The sequence below is a fragment of the Trachurus japonicus genome, chromosome 11 (genome assembly GCF_045865225.1).
Source record: "Trachurus japonicus isolate A0001 chromosome 11, Traja_1.0".
NCBI classification, from domain to species: Eukaryota; Metazoa; Chordata; class Actinopteri; order Carangiformes; family Carangidae; genus Trachurus; species Trachurus japonicus.
In genome coordinates, this window is record NC_140917.1 from 19,229,418 (window position 1) to 19,255,162 (window position 25,745).

General features: G+C 43.1%; 1 protein-coding gene across 2 annotated transcripts in view; it reads left to right on the top strand.

Moving 5' to 3' along the window:
- Nucleotides 1–24,250, top strand: part of tshz1 (teashirt zinc finger homeobox 1) — a 64,387-nt gene extending 40,137 nt beyond the window's left edge. For both annotated transcript variants that reach the window (XM_085791508.1, XM_085791507.1), the window contains exon 3: nt 20,278–24,250. In XM_085791508.1, coding sequence (XP_085647634.1) covers nt 20,278–23,624 — 3,347 coding nt within the window. In that variant the 3' untranslated portion in view covers nt 23,625–24,250. The remainder of the gene's footprint in view (nt 1–20,277) is intronic.
- Nucleotides 24,251–25,745: the final 1,495 nt, after the last annotated feature.

Genomic DNA, 25,745 nt, shown 5'->3' on the forward strand with positions numbered 1-25,745 from the left:
AGTGACAGGGCCCCACCGATTAATGCTGACAAATTCAGCAAGGTGTCAAGTCTGCAAGCTGCCTTGATATAATCAACTCGGTGTTAGCCACTTCTCATATGCCCACCCCCAGTTGTTCCGGTGTAAACACAACAGCAGAGGTTGCTCGCAGTGTGACGTGACAAATCGAAGTGTGTGTGACTCGTAAAGCCAACACTCTGGTGGACACCAGCAGTCCTGTAACAAGGTTATATGAGCGCTTGTAGTCCCAAGTTTGGATGATTAGTGCACGAACCAGTTCATACCTGTAATATAAGTCGTTTTTAAATAGTTTAAGAAAGTAAAAGTGGCTTCCTGTGAATGTGAGAGATTTCTCTTAATACTTTCCTTTTCCCTCTGATCTCTCTGGTAACAGCTTTTTGGTTTGTTTGACAGAACAGGAACAAAGTTCTAAGACGAGCAGCATTGGTACATTTTGTTGTTGTTATACTTTGCATTGTATTTCCTCTGCAGAAATTTAGCTCACGGCACCTGTCAACTAAGCAGCCAGCACCAAAAGATGACTATTAGAACCTTGTGTTGGTTTTATCAGGACGCTTCTGATAAAGTATTTAATGACATTTGTCAGGAGTTGAAGCTACGTTATGCGAAAAAAAAATATATATATATATTAGAAGTGAAAAGTACAGATGAGAGCAGAGCAAGTCGGTGTGTTTGTGTGTGTGTGTACGACTCTGCATCACTAAGCAAGATGAGGTATTTGTGCAGCCCTGTGAGTGTGTGCGTGTGTGTGAATGTGAAATATTCTGATGTGGTGATAAGGCAGTGTATGTAAAGTGTCATTAACAGGTGACATTGACTGAAGGAGTCAGTGGATGTATTTGCTATGCCACACTCCACTACACCCGTAGTTTCATTTGCATGTGTTGTCAGAGCCGGTAGGCCTCCAGGAAATCAAAGACACACACTAATACGCACACTCACACACAACCGCGCTCTCTGTCCTCATCTTCGTGGAGGTTAAGTGACAAATGAAGATCGATGACTGCTCTTATGGAAAAGAGAGGGTCGAATTGAAAATATGTGGGAATTAGGCTCGCCAGCAGGGTGACGATGTAAAGGCATTCAGAGCTGCAGTCGCGAGGTAAAACTATCCCCGCGCTTAATGAGGTTCAGAGGAAGCAGGAAAACCTGGATTTTCACTCAAGCACGACGCGAGGAGATTTGACAAAGAAATACAGAGAGCAAGGTCATTTTCACAGGAATCCAACTCGCTAGCATCCTCAGACTTAAATACATCCTGCACTTATTTATTGTCTCTGATTTTCACTGTGCCTGTTTTCCATTCACAAAGATATCCTGGCCACAATTCAAAACAGCTGCAAAACAAAAGCCACAATGTACAGTCGGGGATGTAAGATAATAACAGGAATAATAACAAGAATGAAATCATCCACATGGCTGTCCTTAAGGGGTTTAGGGCACCGGTTGCTAATTACAGTGAAGCGTACACAACTGACCTGGCGAAGTTTTGCTGCTGATTGAGTAAAATAGCTGTTGTAATGAAAGGAGAGGAGAGTGAAAGCAAAGGCGCAGGGGATAATAAATTAAATTCTGTTGGTACAATTCAAACCCAGAGTCCAACACAAACACATGGATTTCACACAGCATACGTGGTTGTGTGCATACATGGCTCAGCGGTCAGGCCTTAGGGATTTATCATGGTCATTTTTTTTATTTTTAACATCAAGAAACGAAGAGTTCCAGTTATTAGACACGATTTTAGACGAGCGAAACTGCGCTTGCAGCTGCGCATTTCTAATGTTCTCACTGTGACCGTACGCTGGTGTGTGTGGCAAACCAACAAAGTATTGTGGGCAATCAGGCACCCAAAGTGGGCCAGCTGCATTCATTTGGCTCTTTACACACAAACATTGGAGTTTTTCCTATAACTGCAGCAGTTTCAGAGGCAGACAAAGAGAATGCAAGTGTGGAGAAAGGAGAGAAAAGACGCACAGAAGAAAGAGAAAAATGGCAAGTCGTGATTTAAGGCAAGAAGACGGGAGGTCCAGGGTACACTCAGAGGTCAATGTGCACTCAGGGGAGCCCCTGTCTGGACTACTTCCACTGTTGTATACACACTGTGTTTAGTGCGTGTGTTTTTGCCGTGCCCTGACTTTTTCACTACAGCTGTCTTATGTGCTTTTGTCATCCAAGTACAACTGTACATGTTTCTAATTATCAAATCCACAGTGATGTCAAATGGGTGTACAGTATGTGCTGTGTGTGTCCTTGTGTGATTGATGCACTGTACACCAGACAGATGCTGTTACTGGAGAGACAGAGTGAACCAGAGTTGGCTGCTGTGATCGAATTTGTCCAAAGCCAGAAGGACTCTCTCAGATATTGGTGTCTGCATTTTGCTCCAGTGATCTAAGATATTACTGAGCTGTTTTTTTTTTTTTTTCCTGTTCTGCACTTGATGTATTAGAAATTGCCACTGAGGCGGCGCCTGTTGCCGTAATCATAGTGATCAAGCTAGAGATAAGACTGGAGATACATGACCACCAGAGCAGGCACAGTGAGGTTTAAATTATTCTCAGTACTCTCTTTTTATTGAATCTCTGGCTCTCTCTCATTGCCGATACTTGAGTCAAGTGCTAAGTCAGTTAAGCTAAGACCGAAAAACTGCCTTTGATCCACAAACTAAGCATTAAAAAACAGCAGTGGAGTGAGTGAGCTGCTGCTGGAGGCCCTGCGCTGCCCGGCCTTGAAGTTGAGTTGCTTCTGTTAACCAGCCTTGAACATCTGGGTTGAAGCAGGGGTGTGGGTGAGAGAGAGAGAGAGACGAAGGGGGGGAAAAAGACAACAGAGGGAGAGAACGAGAGGCTGTGAAGAAAAGGTATTAAAAGTGACAGATGAACAGGACTTGGGTAGACGTTCTCCTGCAGCAGCTGTGACTGCTGCCATCGCTCTGACAGGTGTCAATTAAGAATTACTGCCGGGGCCCTGTAGTCATTTTTTCCTGCCCAGCTGTCTGCCTGTGTGCCTTTCTGAGAAATAACACTTTACCCTTGTCACTGCGTTAGCGCTTAGCTACAGTCGCCCCAGAAAATGAGTGCATGGCGGGCACACTAATCGATAACCAGTGTATTAGCAATTATTTTGCCCATTGATTTACGGTGGGGCAGCGACTCCCACCGTGTTGTTATTAGCCACTGATTATATGTGCCTGTGCTGTAGTGCAGACACGCACGCCAGCACATACACTTGCTCTGCTGTCGCCAGGTAGGTATATTTTATCTTTAGAGCCCAGTACACAGGCCGGGACGAAAACTGGAACAGTGCAGTGCAGCTGATATTTCACTTTTGAATAAAATGAATAGTAAAATAATCGATTTCTAAATATCGCTAAGGCAGGATACCAAACAGTCATGTGACTTTGGGAAAGAAAGATGTGAATTTATTCCCAGACATATCTCAAAAAAGGGAACTTCTCTGAAATAGAGCTCTGTGTGTGAATGTGTGTATTTCACACAAAAAAAAGAAAGAAAGAAAATAACATGAAATACTTTTGTGTGCTGGACATCCCTTCTGGCCACACATAATTCTAACAGGACTCAGCCACCACATCTTGAATTTGAGTAAATCCTAATGTGTCACCTTCTTGGGTTAAAGATTGCTGTATCGGCCCCTCAGTCACATGATAGATGTGTTGGCAGTATGAGATGGAGCTGAAATGAATGGTTGATTTCAGCTGCAGTTTCTACCATGTAAGAATGTGTTGTTTTCCTCTGTCTTACATCATTGTACATTTATATATGTTTTTGCTTTAGACTTTTGACAGTTGATAATTAGGTTAATAAATACAACCAATTATAGATGTTTACGGATGAAATTATTAATTGATTATTAAATATATGTATAGGCCTATATATATTGCAGGCCCAACCTTTCAGCCCTTTACCTTTCAGCTAACATTTTCTGATGTTAAAGTGAAGTGCTAAGATGCTAACAGTAGGTACCATTATCAAAAGAACAGCAGGACAGTGTATGCTCTTATTTTGAAAAGTGAAAATGGCGTCCTCAGTACAGTGGCAAAGCAATTCAAATGGATTTTTCCGAAAGCAGATAATTGAGATGTAAAAATTCTTCTTTTCACAAATAGAAAATTGATTCGAAAATCCTTTTCAAAGCTGATTATTAGGAATGTATCCACAAATGTTATTCATTTATTTGTAAATTAATTGAATAGATTAAACAATATATTTGGGGTTTTTTTCACATTGTGTTTTTGGATTTTCTTTTTGTATGTGTTTATGGTTTTTCATATTTTCAGATAACACGTTTACGCAAGGGTTGTCAATGTTTTCACAGAAGTAATAGACAGTAAAAGTAAAAGACAAATGGGTAACTCCTGTACTCGTATTTAGCTAAGTGTTGTACCTCAGTAGTAACTCTGTTCAAGTTCAGAACAGGAAAATTAAACTTTGCAATGGAAAGTTGCATCAATTCTTCACGCCAAACTATAAAGCAACCCTAAAAAAGGCTGGAGGCTCACAAACAGAATTAGTCAATTTTGTTTATGTTTTTTTGTGGTTGCCTGGGTAATGGTTGGATTTGGACTTAATATGTATACACATGATAACTGTTACACTCTTGGTGTTTTGAAAAATAATCCCCCTGCAAACATTGAGAGAACATTACCATTAATTAAACACATACAACCAAGGAGCAGCCCGTGGTAAAGTTTCTCCCCTTCACTGCCCTTAGTGAGCTTTGTACTGTCTGTGCAGCATGTGGTGCAAAATCCGGCCCACCCCCGACAGTTACTGGTTTTTAGTACCTATAGCGCTGAGAAAAGCTGGCCTCAGCAGATCCAAGCAGTAGCCAGTGCAAGTGGACAAAAGTCAGGGGGCGGAAATTTTTATCCCCCAAGGAGTGTTTATTTAACTGATAAGGTGGGTTGAGAAGCAATGAATATCATTTTTTGGACACTAGTTTACTACAGATAAGCCATCTGGGAATGGATACAGTTAACAGATGACACTTTGTCCTTGAGAGGGGACACTGGGGAAGGTCATGCTGCAGGCGAGTGTGGTGCCACTGCCATCTCTCTTTCCTCCCCTTACAGTACCTCCTCATCTTTATCTCAGCCCACAAACCTACAGCCTCTCTCTCTCTTGGCTTTTTTTTGGGGGGATTACCGCCCCTCTCCCCCTCCCCCTCTCTCTCTGTAAGCCTTTTCTCATCTTCCTATCAGTCATCAATCTCTATCTTACTGACTCAATTCTCCTCTACCGTGCTCATATTTTCTTTCATCTTCTCCCTGTCTCTCGCCCTCATCTATCGCTCTCTCACCGGATGCTCAAGAGTCAGTGAACTGGTTACAAGAACATGAACTCGACATCTGAAAAGGAGAGCTTAATACTCTCCTCTTTCAGGCCCGCTGGCCTTGTTCTCATATATCAAGAACCTCTTTTTTTGAATAGTCTGATTTCAGCGACACTCTGCAGTCACACTTCTGACTTGTAAAAATCCAAAAGGTCACAGGGCAGTAAAGTCTTGTGTCATCTTCTTTGAAGTCTAAGCACATGACTGTCACATATTTTCCGAGAGCCGTTCCCATTAAGCAGATAGTTATCCATAAAGCATGTTGCACAGTTAAAGAATGAAAGCATATTTTGTTGATGTGGCACTATTCAGTTTTGTTTGACGCTTTCATTAAAAAGAAACCCATAGACCACAGTTTGCTCGGGGTCATACACAGTAATCACTTAACAGCCATCGGCCTCAGTCTTCCACTTGATGGGCAGTTGAAAAGGGATATAATGTCTCGTGATCCCAGTCAATTCAACAACACCACATGCTACCCCCCAAAAAATTCCTCCCAAATCTTTCCTGAGCCGGCGTGTTGTCTCAGACAGTGACAGTCACAGGGGGTATAAGCTCAGCTCTGTCCCTCTAAGTTGTCTGTCTCAGAGAGAACAGCAGGAGGCCTCTTGTATACCCAAATGTCTCCTCTGTCAGTGTGTCTCTCTCGTCACTCAGTCCCCCCACACACCGAACCAGCTGTCTGTCTGTCTCACTTGCTGGCTGGATGTCCACCTGAGCATCTGTTTCTGATTACCTGTCTCTGTTTGTGTCTCAGTTTGTCTGATGCCCCAACTGTTGGCCTGTTTACTTGTCTATTTCTGCTCCATCTGCCTCTGGTCTCTGTCATCACCGTCCACATTTTCATATTGAAGAATGTCAGCAGTAACATTGAACTTTGGCTTAATTACAACAAAGAGTGACGTGTTGTGTTGTAGCTGTTTGTGGAGTGGACTGTAATTAAGTGCATTTACCTATTCACTGTACGTCGTACATGCAAATTTGATGTACAATTTCCATTAAATACTGTTATTGAAGAGGATGTAATTTTTCCTTCACCACATTTATCAGACAGCTGGAGTTTTAAGATACTGTGAGTTTGGCAGGCAACCAGCATTGACTGTTAATGTGCCTGGTTAAGAAACAGTCCTAACAAAAACCCCTATAAAAGCACACATTTTTAGTTTTACACAAATTATAGTATGCTACTACACACTCAGTCAATGGAAGATGGATTTTGTTACCTTTGAGCAGAAACAGGCTGGTGGGGTCCCCTTTTTCCACTCTCTACACTAGGCTAAGCTAACCAGCTGCTGACTGTTTTACTGAGTGGACAAATAAAAAGAAATGGAGGCATTGATCTTCTTGTGTAAATTCCTGACAAGAGCAAATCAAGTTCTTCCCAAAATGTGGAACTATTCCTCTAAAGACTTGTAGATAAAATATATCAATCGCTCATAAAACATGACACATTGTTCGAGACAGAACATTCTGAACTGTTACATAGGCGTTGAAATGACTTCCTCTATCACCAGCTACAATATCAGACAGCAACAATTTACACTTGTAATCTAAATAATAACCTAGTGAAATAACATATAATAACACCCAGATAAGGACCATTTAGTAAAGTGCACATTCCATGACTTTGACTAAAGCAACCTCTTAAATTAAAGATTTTGTGTGTAGTTTGTGATGTTACTACAACTGTTAACAGCCACTTGCCTCTTTTTCTGTGAAGCTGGAATGAAAAGTGCCTGTTATCCAGTCAGACCGTGAAAAGTTTCCTCTTGTTGATGATCATGGCTACCTACAAATTGTGATTCATTAAAGGCTTCTGAATCCTGTCGAACTGCTCCATTAATTTCCTTTTCATAGTATTTTGGCTTTCTAATTTGGGTACTGCTTGCTGCTTCACCTTTGTGAAGGTCTGTGTAATATATCTGTCATCTTGCTGAATACTTACGGTATATTTGGAATTTTTATGGCCTTACATTTAAAGTCCAAGAATGGCCACATTCCCAGTTTCACCGCGTCTGTGTGTGTGTGAGTCATTTTTAGGTGTGTGTGACGTACTTCTTTTACTTCACCAATCTGTTTTTCCTCTCCGTCTTCTCAGTTTGTCATTTCATTAATTTCCTGTCTTGCCTCATAGTTGAAGCTTTAGTTTGCAAACCTTTCTGCTTTAGCTATAACTGAGAAAATGCCTGGACAATGAACCTATAACGTTATGCCATACACAATAACCCGAAAGTCCAAAGTGACAAGTCAACCGTTTTGGCATCAAACTGCAGAGAAACCACTGGTTTGGTTTTATTCACCAAAAGTATACTATAGTCAAAGATAATGTGTAGTGGAGCTGCATATCTTTGTGTGCATAACAATTTCCATCTGAAATATGAGACGATGGTAGGTTTGATTTGTAGGGCCTCAACTAAGTATTATTTTCATTATTGATTAATCTGCCCATTATTTTCTTGTCAGAAAGTCGTGGAAAATGCCCATCACAACCTATAAAAGTCTAATGTGATGGAATCAAATTACTTACATATAACAGTTTGCAGCTCAAATATATTCATTTTGCTACAATAAAACATAAAAAAAGCAGCAAATCCTCACAGTTTAGAGGAAAGAACAAGAGAATGTACTTTTGAGTACATTTGAGAGGCTTAACACATCATGGTGCATTTTTGATTTCCATAGGTTTTCTTACTGTAGAAACAGATTAAAAGCGGCGTGATCATTCATATCATCTGAAAAAAGACGGTCGGATGATTTTCCTCCCTCCATCGTGGTCCGTTGAGGTTGAGGTAACACGAGGGAACAAGTCAATATAGTATCCATCATTTATGATTTCCAGAAGGAGAAAAAAATGTGTGCTGGTCTGAAGTAGCTTGAGGCTCCTCTGGTATCAATAACAACAGGTTGCTTTGTTGTAACTGAGTCTCAGTCGGAAAAACACAGCTGTTGTTTATACGGCTCTGGACTCTGTTTTAACACAAGAAAACCTTTGATATCAACTTATCAGTATGAGAAACTTTGGAGTTGAATGTCAGTGTGTGAGATAAGACTCTCACTCAGGCCTGGAGAGGATTGAGCCGACTCTAACAGGACAACTACCCAGATGATGTAACAGTCATGCCAAACAAACGTTAATTTAGCTAGATAATCATCAGCAGGATCAGCAGAGTGTATTACACAACCAGGAGTTTTGTGCTTCGATACCGAGTCTTTCAATAGAGAATCGTGAATCTAAGAAGCAGTTTTCTACGAGGAGCTTTAATGAATAGAGGAAAAAACATGTTTGGTGCATTTTGCTCCAGTTTGTAGCCTTTTTTCCAAGATATTTGATTACAACTGAAGCTGTTGAAACATTACTAACTGTTGGTAGCGTACCAGCTGATACAGCGCGTTAAAGAAAAAAAAAGAAAAGAGAAGTTCAGAGCATCCAAATGTTTGTAAAGAAAAACCACACAGCTGGATAGGTCTGTCTAGAGAAGTGGGTTAAACAGCCATTTTCAAATGCTATTAAACTACTGTTGGGCAACTGTTTTTTTTAGCCTCACACTGCCAGACAGTGGAGTTACTGATGGTATACAGTCCTGAGTGGGTGCAAATGTGAACCCCTCCTCTCAATATTTAGGATCTATTATGTATGGAGGAGCTGAATGTCTACATGGCCAGGGCCAGAGAGCAAGACAGCACTGAGTGAGACACCATTGTGTGTGTATGTGTGTGTCTGTGTGTATGTTAGAGTGAGAGAGGAGGTGCAGAAAGAAGCTATGGAAGGAGGGGCATAAAGGGTGAAAAAAAGAGGAGAAAGAGTGACAGCGGACAAAAGGGAACCAGGGAGGAAAGGAAGGGGGGTGGGGGGGTGAGGGGGTGGAAAAAGAGGAGGCTAAGCAACAGAGGAGTGAAAGAGAAATGACTTGAGGGGTTGAGGGATGGAGAGAGAAGTGGATAAAGCGAAAGAGAGAAAAGTATCAAGGCAGTGGAGAAGAGAAAAAAAAAAGAAAGAGAGGGAGGGAGGGAGAGGCATTGAAAGCAGTTGGATGGCGGAGGGGAGGGAGAAAGAGAGAGAGGGGAGGATGTCACCCATGGCTGCCACTCATCACTCACAACTTAATGACGCTGTTTTTTTCCCCCCTCCTTCTCCTGCCTCTTTTCCGTGGGAGAGGGGGAGGGAGTCCGTCCCGCGCCCAATCAAACGGGGTCACTCAGAGTTCACAACCTCCAGGTGGGACTGTCCTCCACCAGGGGAAATGTTTGTGGATGTGGGTGGTGTGTTGTGTGTGTGTGTGTGTGTAGCGGCAACAGGAGATAGTTTAGTGAAGGGGAGGTTCGGAGTTTACATGAAAGTTACGATTAAGATTAATCAAAAACAAGCACAATGAGTGAAGAAAGGAAATATTTGTATGAAAGCTAACACTGGATTCCAAGTCTGACGGATCTGTAAACATGATCAAGGCTTTGTTTTTCCTGCCTGTCAGCCTTTCATTTTGGTCAAGGTGCAAATGCCTGCTCCAAAGTTTGTGCTCATGTGTTTACATGTGTGTACATTTGAAGCATGTGCGTTTATGTAGGTGTAGGCGCTTGTTTGCGAGAAAGCCGCTCCGGCTGTCCGCTGCGTCCTTCTGGGATTGGCCTGTTTCCTATTCAAGCGTCAGAGTTTTGATTCAGTTTGTGTTTATGTGTGTTCGTGCATGTGGGAGTGTGTGTATATACATGTGTGTGTGTGCGTGCGCGCGCTTAGCTCCATTTGTCCTCTCACTCATTCCTGTTTCTGGGAAGCATCAGCCGTTTAAAACTCAAACGGCAGGATTTTTTTCCCCTCGCTCTCCTCCTCGCACCAAATTTGGGGAACAGCTGGGGCGGCCATGACGATGATTTGTCTCCCTCTGCCCGTCTGCCTGACAGGTTGAGACCATGCACATGCACACACACACACACTCTACAGACACTCACTAATAGGCACATATACACACAATTAAACATGCTCTCAGTATCACAGACATGCAGGCGCAAACACACACACACACTCACGCAGACACAACCGTAGACACATACCCCTTATAAGAGGCCGTGTTCTCAGGGCGCTGCCAAAACACTCTGATTTCCTTTAGCCTGGGCAGCCATACATCAGCTCGGGGCCTCCCAGCCCGGATGGCAGGGGCTGACAGAATGACATGTGTCATTTATCAAACGAGGGGCGCCAGGCCTCAGGAAAAGAACAGACTGCGCGTGACAAAGCCCCCCGAGAGCTCTCCTCCACTCACAACGAGGGGAGTGTGTCATGGGATAGACACTGACAAATCTACGGAGATAGAACACACATGGATACACTCTGACACTAACACACAAGCAGAAGAGACACACACACACATACGCTGAGAGCCACTTCCAGCATAGTATACAAACCCAACATGATACATCCGAGCTGCACTGTGGCTCTGAACGCAGCCTCTTTGCCTTTGTTTAAAGAAAGAGAGGATGTGTAAAACAAGAGGCAATAAACATATAGATTTTCTAAATTTGAATATGCTGGCAGCAGATCTACACACACACACACACATACCCACACATACACCCACATGTATGTTTCCCTCGCAGCCAGAGGAGCAGCAGCCAAAGCCTCTCCTGTTGCCAGCAGCAGGCCTGTCTGTGTGCCCGTCCTTCTTAATGAACGGTCACTGGCTGCCGAAAGGAACTCTCTTAGCTGGCAACGCCGCTCCATCTCCTTCCTTTCATATCCATGCCACCACACACGCACAATATCCCTCTTTTTTCTCCTTCATTATGTCTCCCCTCTCTTCATTCCTTCCCTTTCCTCTTCCCTCTCTGTGTCGTGATCTCCCTCCGACCCCGTTTTTAGTCTCTCCATAGCCCGTTCATTTGTCTTCATAAGGCTAATTTATTTTCCCTGCCAGATGCGAGCTGACAGCCATCAGTCTCCGTCTCCCACACACGCTGACGCACACACACCTGACCCCTTGACACTCAGATAAATACACTAACATGTACACACAAACGCACACGGCTCTTTCCCCCGTTTTTTTTTTTTCTTTCCGCAAACCTTTACTCTGTCTCTATTACACTCGTTCACAGCCTGTATTACCTCACGCACTGCTCTGAGGTCAGCTCTACGGTCACATACCCTCTGTTTTACCCCTGTCCTCCACCCCCTCCAACCCCCAAAACCCTCCCATTAACATTACAGAAGATGGATGTGTCTTCATAGCGGAGATTGATTGCGGATATAGAGTTATGGTGCCATTTATGTGTGTGCGTGTGTGTGTAAGAGTGTGTTAGTGTTAGATGGAGGGCACTTTGGGAGGCGGCGTTGGGGGCTGAAATGTGAGGGAGGCTTTTCTTTGGTTTCCAGAACCTTCCAGCCGTTCGTTGTCTGTCCACAGCCTGATATTGTGCTCTGTTGAAGGATTGCTTCCTCTCTTCCTGCCTCTCTCTCTCTGACTGTGAAGCTGCTCATAGCCATTGTATGCCGAGACACACAAACACACACATACATACACACACACACACACTCTCTCAGGCGAGCATAGTCGCACACAGACACAATTAGGGTGAGATGGCTACTGATACAAGTCCACTTTGAGAGCTCAGTACATAATTTACCGACTTTCCTCAGAGACCCCTTTTTCTCCCGCTGATCCCTCCTCCCTCGTATCACTTCTTCTTTTGTCACTTTATTGCCATGGTCATCAGGAAGAGGGGAAGAAAAAAAAAAGAAACCTCCACACAAGCACACATACAAACTGCTGAGTGGTTCATCTTATGCTTTTGTTATATTCTCCGTTACGCCCCTATGCTTTTCATCACGCTTTAAATCCTAAACTAGTGTTGAAACAAAACAGCAGAACTTTGTTTAATGGAGCACCAGACCTCAGCTCCAGCCCGTCACTTGAGCTGGCAGAATGAAAAAGAAAATGTGGCGATGCATAAAGGATAGCGGTTTTGATGGTGCACAATTGCTGGAATTTCCCTGGTGTCACATGCAGTTAAAAGCACTAAAATGTTTGGGGACGTCGGGTTGTCCCGAGCAGCCTCCTGCCCTGAGGGTTTGCGGTTCTAATTAATTTCCCCGAAGTGACTTTATGGTTTTAAAACTTATGATTTCTTTGTGTGTCTTTGTGCATGTTGGGAAGGTGATGTAAGTCAGGTCTCTGAGGTCCTGTTCTCACAGTGTCTCCTGCGTTCTTGTTTGCAGGCTTGTGTTGGATATCTGCTGTTGGGGTTGTTTTTGAATGCCTCACTGGGAAGTAGATAACGTAGAGAGGAGCTGATGAGCTGTTTTGACCCTCACAACAAAATGTTACTGTGTCTGTGTCACCCTGGCCTTTTCACTCGCTCCCATACTTTAGGGCCCAGTCAAACCCGAAGTTGAAACAGCAATAGCAACGAAGATGAGCTTGAATCAAATTCAGATTTTATTAACCTTTCATGCAAATGTGCACTGTTTATGAATAGCAAGTGGTCTTAAAAGTGCTAACCTCTGACGACACTTTCTCAGTTGCCTGCACCTTTTAAAAATATATATATATCCTAGTTCTTTATAGAGGAGTGGCTCTGAGGCTTTCTATTCTTTAATTATGTCAAATAAATGTATACAGATTGTAGAACTAGATTTTTGTAACTCACTCAGGTGTCTTATCTCAACCCTCGACTTACCACGGAGAAAAGTGATTTTATCAAGTGTCAAATTTTGCTAGATGCAAAGATAATTACTAACATGATATGATTGTTATGATGTTATGATTCTGAAGGAGATGGAGTTCAGTTCTGGTCGGTCCTGGTCCAGGTTAACATCTGGCTCCGTCATTGGCTGAGTTGAATTTGACCATTTTGTTTTTCCCCATGAAATTAAAAGCAGAGGAATTTAAGGTTAAATTGCAGGAAGCTTGAAGCTTCAACCACATTGACAAACTTCCTTTATCACAACTTTCCTCTCCTCTTCAGTAACTCTGTGTTGATTGCAAAAATGCAAAACGCAAGAAGAATGTAGATACGAGAACTAAACAGCTCAGTATGGAAAGAGTTGTTTTTTTTTTAAATCAGAATAATTCTACAATAATTATATTCCCTACTGGATAGCTTGTTAGCAGTTAGCTCACCCCCTACAGTAGTTCAGCACCAAGAAGCAGTGTGAGTATAATTACTTCCTCATCCTTGTAATCTCTTAGGGCCAAATATTTTGCAAAGACGAGTGCGTGGATTCTGCTGTGCTACTTCACAGGCATTCAAGGTGTTTCCTTCCCACAGAGTAAAGGATCAGATTGTGTGTGTATGTGTGTGTGTGGACATATTTTCTCTCCTTGTTTTCTTCTCTATGTTGTTCTTCAGCAGTGTACAAAGTGGATGGCCTCTATGAATTGAGAGGAAGGCTGACAGCGCAGAGAAGGTTGATTGATGGCTTATTGTGCAACCGGACTCGGCTAGACTGAACTGGTTAGGTTGAGACCCTGTTTTGGCCCCGTGCCCTCTAATTTTCTTCTTTTTTTTTTTATTCTCGCCTTTTTTCCCCTCCCTCTGCCTGTATCACACCATTTACCTCTGTCACTCTCACACACATTCAGACATGCACAGTACATAAATATACATGTACGTGCAGACTACACACGTTTCCTATTCTTGCTTCTCCCCCCACCCTCCACTCCCCTCGTCTTCTTTGCTGCACTAAACTCATCATTGTTGCCATCATTCATTCTCGCCTGTTTCCTTTCTTCCTTCCTCTGCCCACTTTGTTTTCTTTGTCACTGCTCCTTCAGGACAGGTTTTGTCCCATGAGTCATTTCATCAGGTTTCATTTTACAGCCTCTATTCATTCAGGTCCGAAAACACTGGCCACTTTCAGGAAATGCACCAAAAGGGATTCTAATGTACAAACCTAGTGCCGCTTTTGATTAAACTTCACTTCCCAGTCGCCAACCAATCGGCGTGTGCGCTGGAATCCACCAACAACCACGTTTTGACAAATCCATGAGAGACAAAGTTACGCCTAAACACCAGGCAGCATACTAGTTTAAACTGTGGTTCAGCTTGTTTTTTTTCCCTGCAATGATTTTCTGCTTCTATTCTCCACACAACCATAGTGATTTATGGTAATTATCCATCTTTGGGGTCATCCATCAACTGGTTGTTGCTAGGCGATGGGAGCAGCTGTTGTTTAGTCGGGGGAAGCTCCACTGTCAGGGGCAATGCAGGTGAAATCAAAAGACGGCATCTATGAAAAAAGACTGAAACCATGTTATTTTGTTAGCTTGTTAGTAGTTAGTGATTAATTCTTCTCACAGTGAAACAGAACTCCTTCCTGTCAAGTAACGGCCACTCCTGACGGATCCAAAATAGAGCTTGTTAACCTGCATGTTAGATAATTAACAATGTGTAAACTCTCCTCACGTGTAAAGCGTGTTATAAGAAAACTGTAGCAAAGAAAAATCTTGTAAATGGTAAAGAAACTAACAATATTTGTAGTAAAAGAAATCTGTTTAACAAATGACATCTGTCTGATAAAGCCTACATTGAATCACTGCTTGGCACTGGCAAATCTCACTCACATCATCTTTAATTAGCATTAGTAATGCTTTATCTGTACTTTGCCTGAAAACAAACCAGATGGTTTGAAATGTCTGTGCAGCACCAGAGCAACGTTCGATTGTTAGGCGTAAGGAGAGGTGGGGGGGGGGTTGGCAGTAAAGTCGAGCAGAAAGGGCTGGAATCTGCAGCGCCGATGATCTAATGGCTGTTGTTTCATCTCAGAACAAGCAGGCACTGACAGTTCAGGGAAAAGGTGATTTATAGACCACAGTCACTGTCACGGCGTGTCAAAACTGGCTCACGGGAGAACTGAACACACAGGGACAAAGACAAGAGAAAGAAATTGAAGAAAAGAATAACAAAAGAGAAATTCAAGGAAGAGCCAGAAATGCTTTTCTTTAGGAATCGCTGCAGTTCTTCATATTTGTTGCTTCACAGATTTAGTCTGTGTGTAGCCATTGTTAGGTCTTTTTCTCCGTCACTGTTTTTGTCTTTCTTTTCTTTCTTTTATTCACACGTACACTTCTAGGGGCCTAATGAAGCTAAGCCAGAGGTAAAATACACTGTCTGTATGACCTATTTAAAAAGGCTATTAGCATAATATGTGTTCAAGTAAGTGCAAATTACTTGGAACGTACGTGAAAGCCCCGAGGACAGTCCCAAGTTTTGAAAAAAAAGTAATTTATCTTTCATTTCTGTGTTTGATAAGAAACATCAAAGGCTCTTATAACCTTTACGACAGAATCCAGAGCAGCTGCCACAAGTATCATCGAAGTCAAAAAAAAAAAGTCAAATGTGAAATGTTGTCTGCACACATAGCTCCCAGCGTGATAAGCAGACTGCACTGGTTGTTTTGTTTTCCCCCGACCAGAAGAACGGAGGAAGCCGAGAACGTGGATTTGTACGACACACCAGCTATTAGAAGCCCCCGAGCTATTGTGCCATATGGTGGTCTATTCCATGTGGGTTGGGGTAGGGTGGGGCCAGGAGGCTGTCGTTAGGTGGGCTTTTTTTTTTACATGTCTGGTCAAGCAGGCTGCAGGGTGAAATTATGGCTAATACATGGTATCCGTGGCAACACTTATCTATGGAGCTTTGTTATGTGTTGGGATGCAGCCACGATGCAAAACGCACACTTGGATTTCACGGTGAAAAGTTTCTCTCCTCGGTTTGAGCAACAAAGTGAAAGCGTTTCAGAGCAGGCAGAACCTGTGGGAGGGATCCTGGCAGATTTTCAGCCACAAAAGAAATCCAGATTGATGGAGAGAGTTTTACATATAACTAACTTGCTTAATTTTGTAATGATTTGGATTTGTCCAGTGGTGTTCTTTCTTTTTGTTTTGTTTATGTAGATTTAGAGTCTGTGTATAAGAGGATCTGTTAGTGCTCAGTTGTCTGTGAGTCTTGGTCTGTGCCAGTTTTTCCTGAGTGTGCGTCGTCCACACAACCGGAGTGTCAGGTCCTATGAAACCACAGCCACAACTATCCCAGAGTGAAAAAAAGAAAGAAAGAAAGAATGAAGACGATGGGGGAGAGCAGAGAGAGACAGAGATTGCCTGACATACTAAGCATTACCATAATTGGCTTTTCTACATGATAGGACAGAGGAAATAATAATGTCATTTTATTTACAGCCTTCTCTCTGCTGAAACACACACACACTCATGCACGCCGTACAGGTCAATGACACACACTGATCAGGCCTGTCCAAAGCCATCAGAGGTGAGTGGCAGGGAATGGAGGGGCCAGTGACAAAGCGAAACGGGAGAGAGAAATAAGACTGCCACGCCAGAGCTCCCATTTTGAAGGGTCGCTAAACGGTGTGAGGGAGCCTCGCCGGCCGCCCCGCTCCCAATGCAGCGCTGCCGCTCGGCCACGCAGGGTAAATCAGCAGGGTGAAAGCTGCTGGAATTGGACATTAGCACTGCAAATGAGAGCTGGGATTGCCCTCTTCTCAGAGACAACATGAATAAATGAAGAAGGTTTAGAGGGGAAAGTGTGTGTTTTGTGTGTGTGGATGTGTATGGAAAAGAAAGAGGCGGCGGTGGGGGGTGTTGTTGTTGTGCCAGTGCCATGTCATACTCAAGTTATCTCACCTTGTCACTAGTTATCTATTGGAACTGGTCAGGAGGTCTGACACCAGCCAGGCGTCGCTGGATTTGTCAATATAATAAAGACATGGGTTTTGTTTTTGTTTTTTTCATTTTTTGCATGTGTTCAGTTCCACTTAATATGTGTTTGAATTGAAAATTAATTCCCTTTTTTTCACTGTTTTGTACATAGTAGCACAGTTATACTACCGCACATGTGTCTGTCCTGGCTAAGACCGGCAATGTGTTAAGGGAGTTCAATGTAAATTATTATTTAAGCAGCAAATAGATAAATAAGACTTTGAATGTGTGCAGGCCGAATACCAGCTTTGACACTTGACAGTTTTCTGTATGCACAGGTTCATTGCATAGGTCCAGTCCAGGCGTGTGTACATGTTTGCATTATCAGTGTGTGTGTGTGTGTGTGTGTGTGTGTGTTGTGGGTTTTTTTGTTTTTTTTTAGTGGCAAGGAAATTACCTTCTTCAGAGTTTTCACACTTCAGTCACATTTGATAATTCAAGTCTGTATTAAAAGTGTTGTGCAAGTGTTTGCATGTACGGACCTCACACAGCTTCCTGCCTTGGGGGAGGGATAAAGTGTGTGTGTGTGTTTGTGTGTCTTGGGGGGTGGGGGGGGGTCTCCTACTGTGGTGTCACCTGTCTGCAGCAGGAAATCCTGGACTCTGGGCACAACAATAGTGACAGGCTCCTCTCCAGACGCAGATGGCTTCGCTTTCCCCCCACCAGCCACCGTGCATCTCTGCTTGCACCTGACACACTGTGACACTTGACACACACACATACACACAGGATACACACACACACAACTGATCAGCCACGCCTAGCTTACTTAAAGCTACAAACTTGCATACACATGGCAGAAATGTAATTGATTCCTCTCTCCTCATACTTATAGTTTGGTGCAGGACATTTAACTTGTTTCCCTGTCATGTTTTTTTTTCTGTCAGATATGCCCACGTACACACACCCACACACACACACACACACACACACACCTCTTGTTCGCTGGCCTAAACACATCTTTTCTCCTCTCTTTTCAAAACTTCCCCTCTTTTCCCTATCCTCCCTGACAGCACAAAGTGGGCTTACGTTTTTGACTGACAACCACAACAGACACCTCTCTCTCCCCCCTACTCCTCCCCTCCACCCCCGTTTTAATCCCCTCCCTATCCCTCTCTCCCTCCCTCCCCTCTCCCTCTTTTGTTCTGAGTGACGCTCGAAAGCCGGCGTGTCAGCATCTTTTCCATCTCTGATTGCCTTATTAGCCGGCGGTGGCACCCGCAGCTTTTCTGACACAGATGGTGAAGGAGGAGGCTCGAGCGGGGTGGGGGTGGGGGGGATGGCTGAGTTGTGTTTGTTGTTGTTACTTTCCCCTCCCACCTCCTCTCGGGCTTGTTTGCGTGGACACTGACACCTCGAGCTGACACTGACACACTCCTGACACTGATGCCTGTCAAGGCAGCATACGGAGGATGGCAGGGAAAAAGCTAGAATTTAGTGTCGGTGCGCTTTTTGTGTGTGAATGTGTGTGTGTTTGTACCGCTGTCAGGTTTCTCTCACTTTGTCAGCTCAGCTGCTTTGTCTTTAACTACTCTCACCACATTGACTTTGAATAGGTTCAGTTTTGCATTTATTTCAATACAGTGGGCTGCATCTTGATTGGGAGGACGGAGACAGGTTGAAAAAAGCTTTACAGCTGCTTTGGCAAAAGGTTAAAATCTCCTAATTTAGTGACTAACTCAAGTGAATGATTCAGTGTAGCCTGTGTATAATTAAGAGCTTACACTTAAGAGCAAAGCTAGCACAGGAAAAGTTTAATTAACTAGAGGAAGGTGGTACATTCGCTCTCTCTCACACACAAACACACACACAAGGCAGAGTTGCAGCTGTTGGACCTCCAGCTTTTTCAAGGCAGCAGTAACTGGCACCTCACAAACATCAGGTATAATGTCCATTCCTATTATGGGATAGAGAGCTACATGCTGTTTGAAGCTGACAGCACATCTGCCTCCTCACTGGAGACTGATTCTGGCACCTCAGACAAGCATCTTACCAGGGATGGATTGGGGGAGCTGCCTTTGCATATTTAACCCTCTATTTTTCCCTCTTCCTGCTTCTCTATAATATTCCCACTTGAATCTGTTTTCAGGATCCTATATTACACGATCCTTTTCAGGCTTAATTTCATTGCTATTTCTATCTTTTTTTAAATCTTTGACATCTAGAATTTAGATTGATTTAAGATTTCAGTACAGGATTTGGCCTTGTGAAATTCTTAGAGAGAGAGAAGGCAGCCATTTTCAATTGATACTATAAACCTCTCTCTCTTCCTTTAAAATGGCACACTTGACGCTGTGAGTACTCAGGGAGCACAGGCAGTAACAACACGGCTTGTCATGTCCACTGGCCGTTTCCGAGCATCACGCTGTGAGGACTTCTACTGCCGATGCCAAGTTGACTCCAGCCAACCATAGCTTGGCAGGCTGATGTAGCTGGCATTTTCCTCCACTATCTCTTACTTGCGAATCCATAGTATGTGTGGCATGTTGGAAGAATAGAGCGAATCAATGTCAGGAACAGATCTATAGTCTCACTTCAGCAGCAAAATAAACTATGAAATACTGACTTCTGACTATATTGCTGTAGGCTGTTCTAGCATTTCAATTTGCTGATAAGGAAAAGGGATTTATATTTGATGAATGTACTGAAATGCTTGCACATACTGTATGTAGCCAGTAAATTCATCTTATTAATTCAGTGTTACCACTCGGTATATGTTGAGAAGGAAACATCAAAGTGAGTCTTTAACAGATCGATCAATGAGGCATACTTTTCTTTGTTTTTTTTCTGTTTTTTCTTCTTTTTTATTTCTACAGGGAAGTAACACATCTTACATGATTAATAAGTATCATCAACTCTGAAGATTTGCTTTCTGTGTAATTTGAAATTTTGCTTGTTTTTAAACGAGGCTGAAACATTTCTGTTGCTCGACTCTACCCTTGCTGAGTTTTAGTGTTCAATAGCTTCATTAGGCAGTGCAGTGAAGAGGACTATCTGTCATTGTCAAGATATGGATGTTTGCCACTTTATTATTGCAAACCCGTGTCCTCTGCTGGGACTATTGACAAAAATCTCTTTAGGATTATTGCACATACCACCTTCATATAGTAACCACTGGTAGATACATAATTTGTCTGTATATATATGAAATATACCAAGAAAAATACCCAATGTGACATTTCCCCTCTGTTTTGTTTTTCAGCTTATGGACCTGAGGATGAATTTAAAGCAGACAAGATTGATGAAGAGGAACATCTGCAGGATGATGGCCTCTCTCTGGACGGTCAAGACGCAGACTATTTGTTCAATGAGGACGAGGACGGAAGAGAACGCTTTAGCTGCCAAAACTCTCCACTCAGCAATGGCACTAACCCAGATGCTGGGTATGCCTCTCCACTCAGCACCACCAGCGACCAACTGGGGGACCTTAAGACCACATCCTCCTTTAGTGATGGTCAAGACAAGGTAGAGGAGAAGCTAGAGGAGAGCACAGAGTCCATCAATGGCCTCTCACTACAGGACAGTCTGGCAAAAATGAAAGCCGTCTATGCAAACCTGATCTCGGATGCCTCCTGGTCCAGCATTGCTCTGGACATGCTCAAAAGTAAACAAGGGAACAATTTTGCAGCTAGTAATGGCAATGGGACCAATCACAAAGGGAGCAATGGTTTCCTGACCAGTCATAGCCCTGGCAACATCCACATGAAGAACAGATGTAGCAGTAGCAATGCCTCAGCCACTAGTAATATTACCACCAGCAGTACCACCACAAAAACAGTGTCAAGCAGCAGCAACACTAGCACTAGTGTAAGCTCTGGCAGCACAGGAGGTTTAGCCTATGACTGGCACCAGGCAGCGCTGGCCAAAACCCTACAGCATACTCCATACCAACTGCTTCCTGAGCCTAGCCTTTTCAGCACCGTGCAGCTTTACAGACAAAACAATAAGCTCTATGGCCCGGTGTTTACTGGTGCCAGCAAGTTCAGGTGCAAGGACTGTAGTGCAGCCTATGACACTTTGGTTGGCCTGACAGTGCATATGAATGAGACAGGACACTACCGTGATGACAATAAGGACACTGAGGATGATCGAAGCAAGAAGTGGTCCAAGCCACGCAAGCGTTCCCTGTTGGAGATGGAAGGAAAGGAAGATGCCCAGAAAGTTCTTAAATGCATGTACTGTGGCCACTCTTTTGAATCCTTGCAAGACCTTAGTGTTCACATGATCAAAACAAAACACTATCAGAAAGTGCCTCTAAAAGAACCAATGCCAGCCCTCGCCTCAAAGCTGGTACCCCCAACCAAAAAAAGAGCATTTCAAGACTTGATTTCCCCAAGCTCTCCAGAGTCTGTCTCATCTGGCATTGTCCTGGGAGAGTCTCCCAAAGACCAAAAACTGACCAATCCCTATGTCACTCCTAACAATCGATATGGTTACCAAAACGGTGCAAGCTATACTTGGCAGTTTGAGGCACGCAAGGCACAAATTCTTAAATGCATGGAATGTGGCAGTTCGCATGATACCTTGCAACAATTGACAGCCCACATGATGGTCACAGGACACTTTCTTAAAGTCACAAATTCAGCCTCTAAAAAAGGTAAGCAGTTAGTGTTTGATCCTGTCATTGAAGAGAAAATTCAGTCGATTCCTCTGCCACCAACTACCACACGGCTCCCAGCACCTAACGGGAAGTCACAGCCTAACTCCCCAATGCAGCCCTCTAGCCCCGAGGAGAAAATTGAGGAAAAGAAAGATGAAGAGATGGAAGAGGAGATAATGGAACCGAGGGAACTGGAGAGAAAAATTAAAGAGGAGAAAGAAGATCCCTCTGAAAAAGCTGATAAACCTGTAAAGACCAAATCTTACCAATATCTGAGAGAAGAAGACTTAGAAGAGGCACCTAAAGGTGGATTGGACATCCTAAAGTCTTTAGAAAATACAGTTTCAAGTGCAATCAGCAAGGCCCAAACAGGCACTCCGACTTGGGGTGGATACCCCAGCATTCATGCTGCCTATCAACTCCATAGTTCTTTGAAATCTACTTTGTCCTCGTGTGCACAGGTTCAGCCTTTATTCAGCAGCAACAGTTTAAAAATGCTGCCCTCTGATTTAGGTACTCTGATCCATTCACCAAATAGCCCCTCTCCACCTCCAAGTCACAAAAGCAATGTGCTGGCCATGGAGGAGCTAGTGGAAAAAGTGACAGGAAAAAGTTCTGTAAAGAATGAAAAAGAGGAAAAACCTGTCGAGAATAAGAACAGGTCCGAAAAGTCATCACTGCCAAATCCTAAGGACAAGCGAGCTTCACCCAAACTGGAAAATTTCTCAAAGGTGGTAAAGAATACTGCAGCAGAGGACCAGAGTGAGTCAAGAGTCAAAGAGGGAGAGCAAATAGAGAGTAAAGTAGAGACACAGATTAAGAGTGAAGTTGATTCACCACAAAAGCCTGTAAGCAATGGCTGCAATAACCTGAGTATCATCACTGATCACTCGCCTGAACAACCACTTGTCAACCCTCTCAGTGCTTTGCAATCTATCATGAACAACCACTTGGGGAAAGCTTCAAAAGTGGCGACCCCCTTCATAGACCCCTTCGCAATGCTTTATAAGATCAACAGCAACTCAGCTCAGATTAAGTCAGCAGAGCCTGCAAGTCAGTACCACGATGACGACGATGATCAACCCATGGACTTGACTAAATCCAAAAACGCAAATGGAAGTACAGCTAAGGGTACTTCTGCCACACCAAACAACAACAACAGCAAACCAGTTTTCAGAGCATTCTCTCAGTCTTCATCTCCACCTCTGCGGGAGAATGCTTTGATGGATATTTCAGACATGGTGAAAAACCTAACTGGCCGTTTGACACCAAAGTCTACGACCCCATCTTCAGTCTCTGAGAAATCAGACATCGATAGCTGTACTTTTGAGGACGGCCTGGAGGAGCTATCTCCCATCCAAAGACGGAAAGGCAGACAGTCAAACTGGAATCCTCAGCACCTCCTGATTCTCCAGGCCCAGTTTGCCTCCAGTCTTAGGGAGACTCCTGATGGAAAGTTTGTAATTACTGACTTGGGACCCCAGGAGCGGGTCCACATCTGTAAATTCACTGGTCTCTCCATGACTACTATCTCTCATTGGCTGGCCAATGTAAAATACCAGTTAAAGCGGACAGGGAGCACAAAGTTCCTAAAAAATATTGACTCTGGCCAGCCTCTGTTTTTGTGCAGTGACTGTGCATCCCAGTTCAGGACTCCCTCCTCCTACATTCACCATTTGGAGTCCCATCTTGGGTTTACCCTGAAGGACCTGTCAAAGCTATCCATAGACTTATTAGAGCAGCAAGCAGTCAGCAGAATGGAGGACAAGACCTTCAGTTCCTCTGGACTCACAGAAGAAGATACAGGCTCCATGTATCAGTGCAAACTGTGCAATCGGACATTTGTGAGCAAACATGCAATTAAATTGCACCTTTGCAAAACACATGGAAAGTCACCAGAGGACCATCTCATCTTTGTGAAAGAGGTGGAAAAGTTTGACAAACAATGAAGTGGGATAAAGCTGATAGCATGACAGATTCCTGTTGCACTATAACTCTAAGCTACAATCTGTCATTACAGATAGTGCCACAACTGTATTGTGCATTGCTGCAACGTATATAGTAATGAAAACATGGTAGCTTTAATACCACATTAATTATTCAATTATCCATTAATGGCAGGAGCGTGCAATGCAGTGGCTCAAAGCTGTGTTGTAAAGTCGAACTTCTGGTGACACGAACGTACCAAAATGGTGCAGCAGCCATGGCACTATGTAGTCACTGACTGATTGTTGCTTTCGTAATGCACTGCATCTTATCTGAGCCTTTGGTTGTTTTAAAACTGGACCATGCTCTTATTTTATCACTGTTTTTAAGATGAATATATTTCAACACAACTTGCATATTATTTATGAGACAGTTTGTGCATGTTTTTTTATGTAAAGCAGTGAGCATATTATGTCTAATGAAATTTAAACCAAGATGACAAAACTAATATCCCTGGTTAGCAAATTTCGGATACAGACATTTATATGAAGGTACATGGCTATTAATTTAGACATGTGAAAGAAGGTGTTCTAAAATGTTTAGATGATTTCAGCACTTTAAGGAAGTGTAAATTGATGAAGACATGTGTGGGTAAAAATTACAGCACATCACCATTTTGAGTTTTGATTTCCTTGGTCAAGCCATGGCAATTTAAGGACTAACAACATTGTTTTGAATTTGCCATTACATTACAAAAATTCTTACAAAATATCAAGAATCTTTGTTTCTCTAGTACAATATAATTTCCTGGTTGTTTCAACATGTACAGTATTTGCGTTAGTAGGCTACCAGTTTTATTATTGTGAAGCTACAGTTGTAAAATTAATGAAGTTAAAAACTTATTGTATGAATAATCAGCAAGTATGTATACATGTATGTCAGCATATCTTGCTCTTTACAGTTCAACATTATTTGTACTGTGTGCATTTTTATAATGTTATTTTCTAGACAAATATGGGGGAGATGTAAATAACTACAGAATATTGTTGGACCACAATGCCCTTTTTCAGTGAAAAGTAGGTCCTTCAATGTGGTTTACATAAAATGACAGAATTTTACTGGCATCTGCTCTGATGCATGGTATTGTACATAACATTGAAAAAAAAAATCTCACTCAATGATAGGTTTCCAGGTTTTGTCATCGACCCAGTTATTCAAAATGGCATTCTTTTATCCTCAGTTGTAAAATAAACTCCATGTCCTGGATTAACTGTAGTGTTGTTTGAGTGATTTTGAGATAAAGTCCAGACTGCACTTGAAATGTGATATCATACTGTAAACCTGTGCCAATATTTCCACTTAGATTTTTGTTCTGTGATTTTTTTTTACAAAACATTTTTTTCAAATGTAGAGTATTTTAAACACAGTGGCACACAGAAAAGGAAGTCAGTGCCAGGTTAAGTGGTCACCACACTGCAGGTAGAGAGCTCCCCTGTCCTGAAATGTCCATCCAGTCATCTGCTGTCAGGACCATAAATATCATCCAGTTTGACAGCCTGGTTTTTGACAGCACTCTGACAGGCAACATGGTCATCCAGCTGAAGGCGGATAAACAGCTGCCCTCACTTCTGCTGAATTTGTGTAATATAAATGAACTCCTTCGCATCCTCCCGGGGGCACTGGGGGCCTCAAAGGGGCCCCGTTTGAACAACTCACAGCGCTCTGGGGAGAGACACTTTCTCCCTTTCCCAACAGATACTATATTCAGGCAGGATTCTTGTGCACCAACAGAGCCATCGTCTTGGCTGGCAATGCTGGGACAAACACTGTGGCAGCCACATCAAATCCTCTAAATTTTGCTACTGAAAGGGAACTTGCTGTAGCAAACTCTGGACTATTTCCAGGTCCCACTGAGCGAGCAGCAGCTTTCCCACTGTGAGCCACAGCTCTTATAACTCTGAGCAACTGCCATAAGAACCAGAGTCTGTATGAAAGGCTGTCCTCTGCAACAGGTTTCAAGGATCCTCCATTGTCAATCACCCTGCAGGGTCGAGATCTCTGACCGTGATGTGGCTACACGGTAACTGTCCTCAGGTGCCAGACAGAGCTCGAGTCCCCTGGGTGAGGATGACAGCAGTTTTATC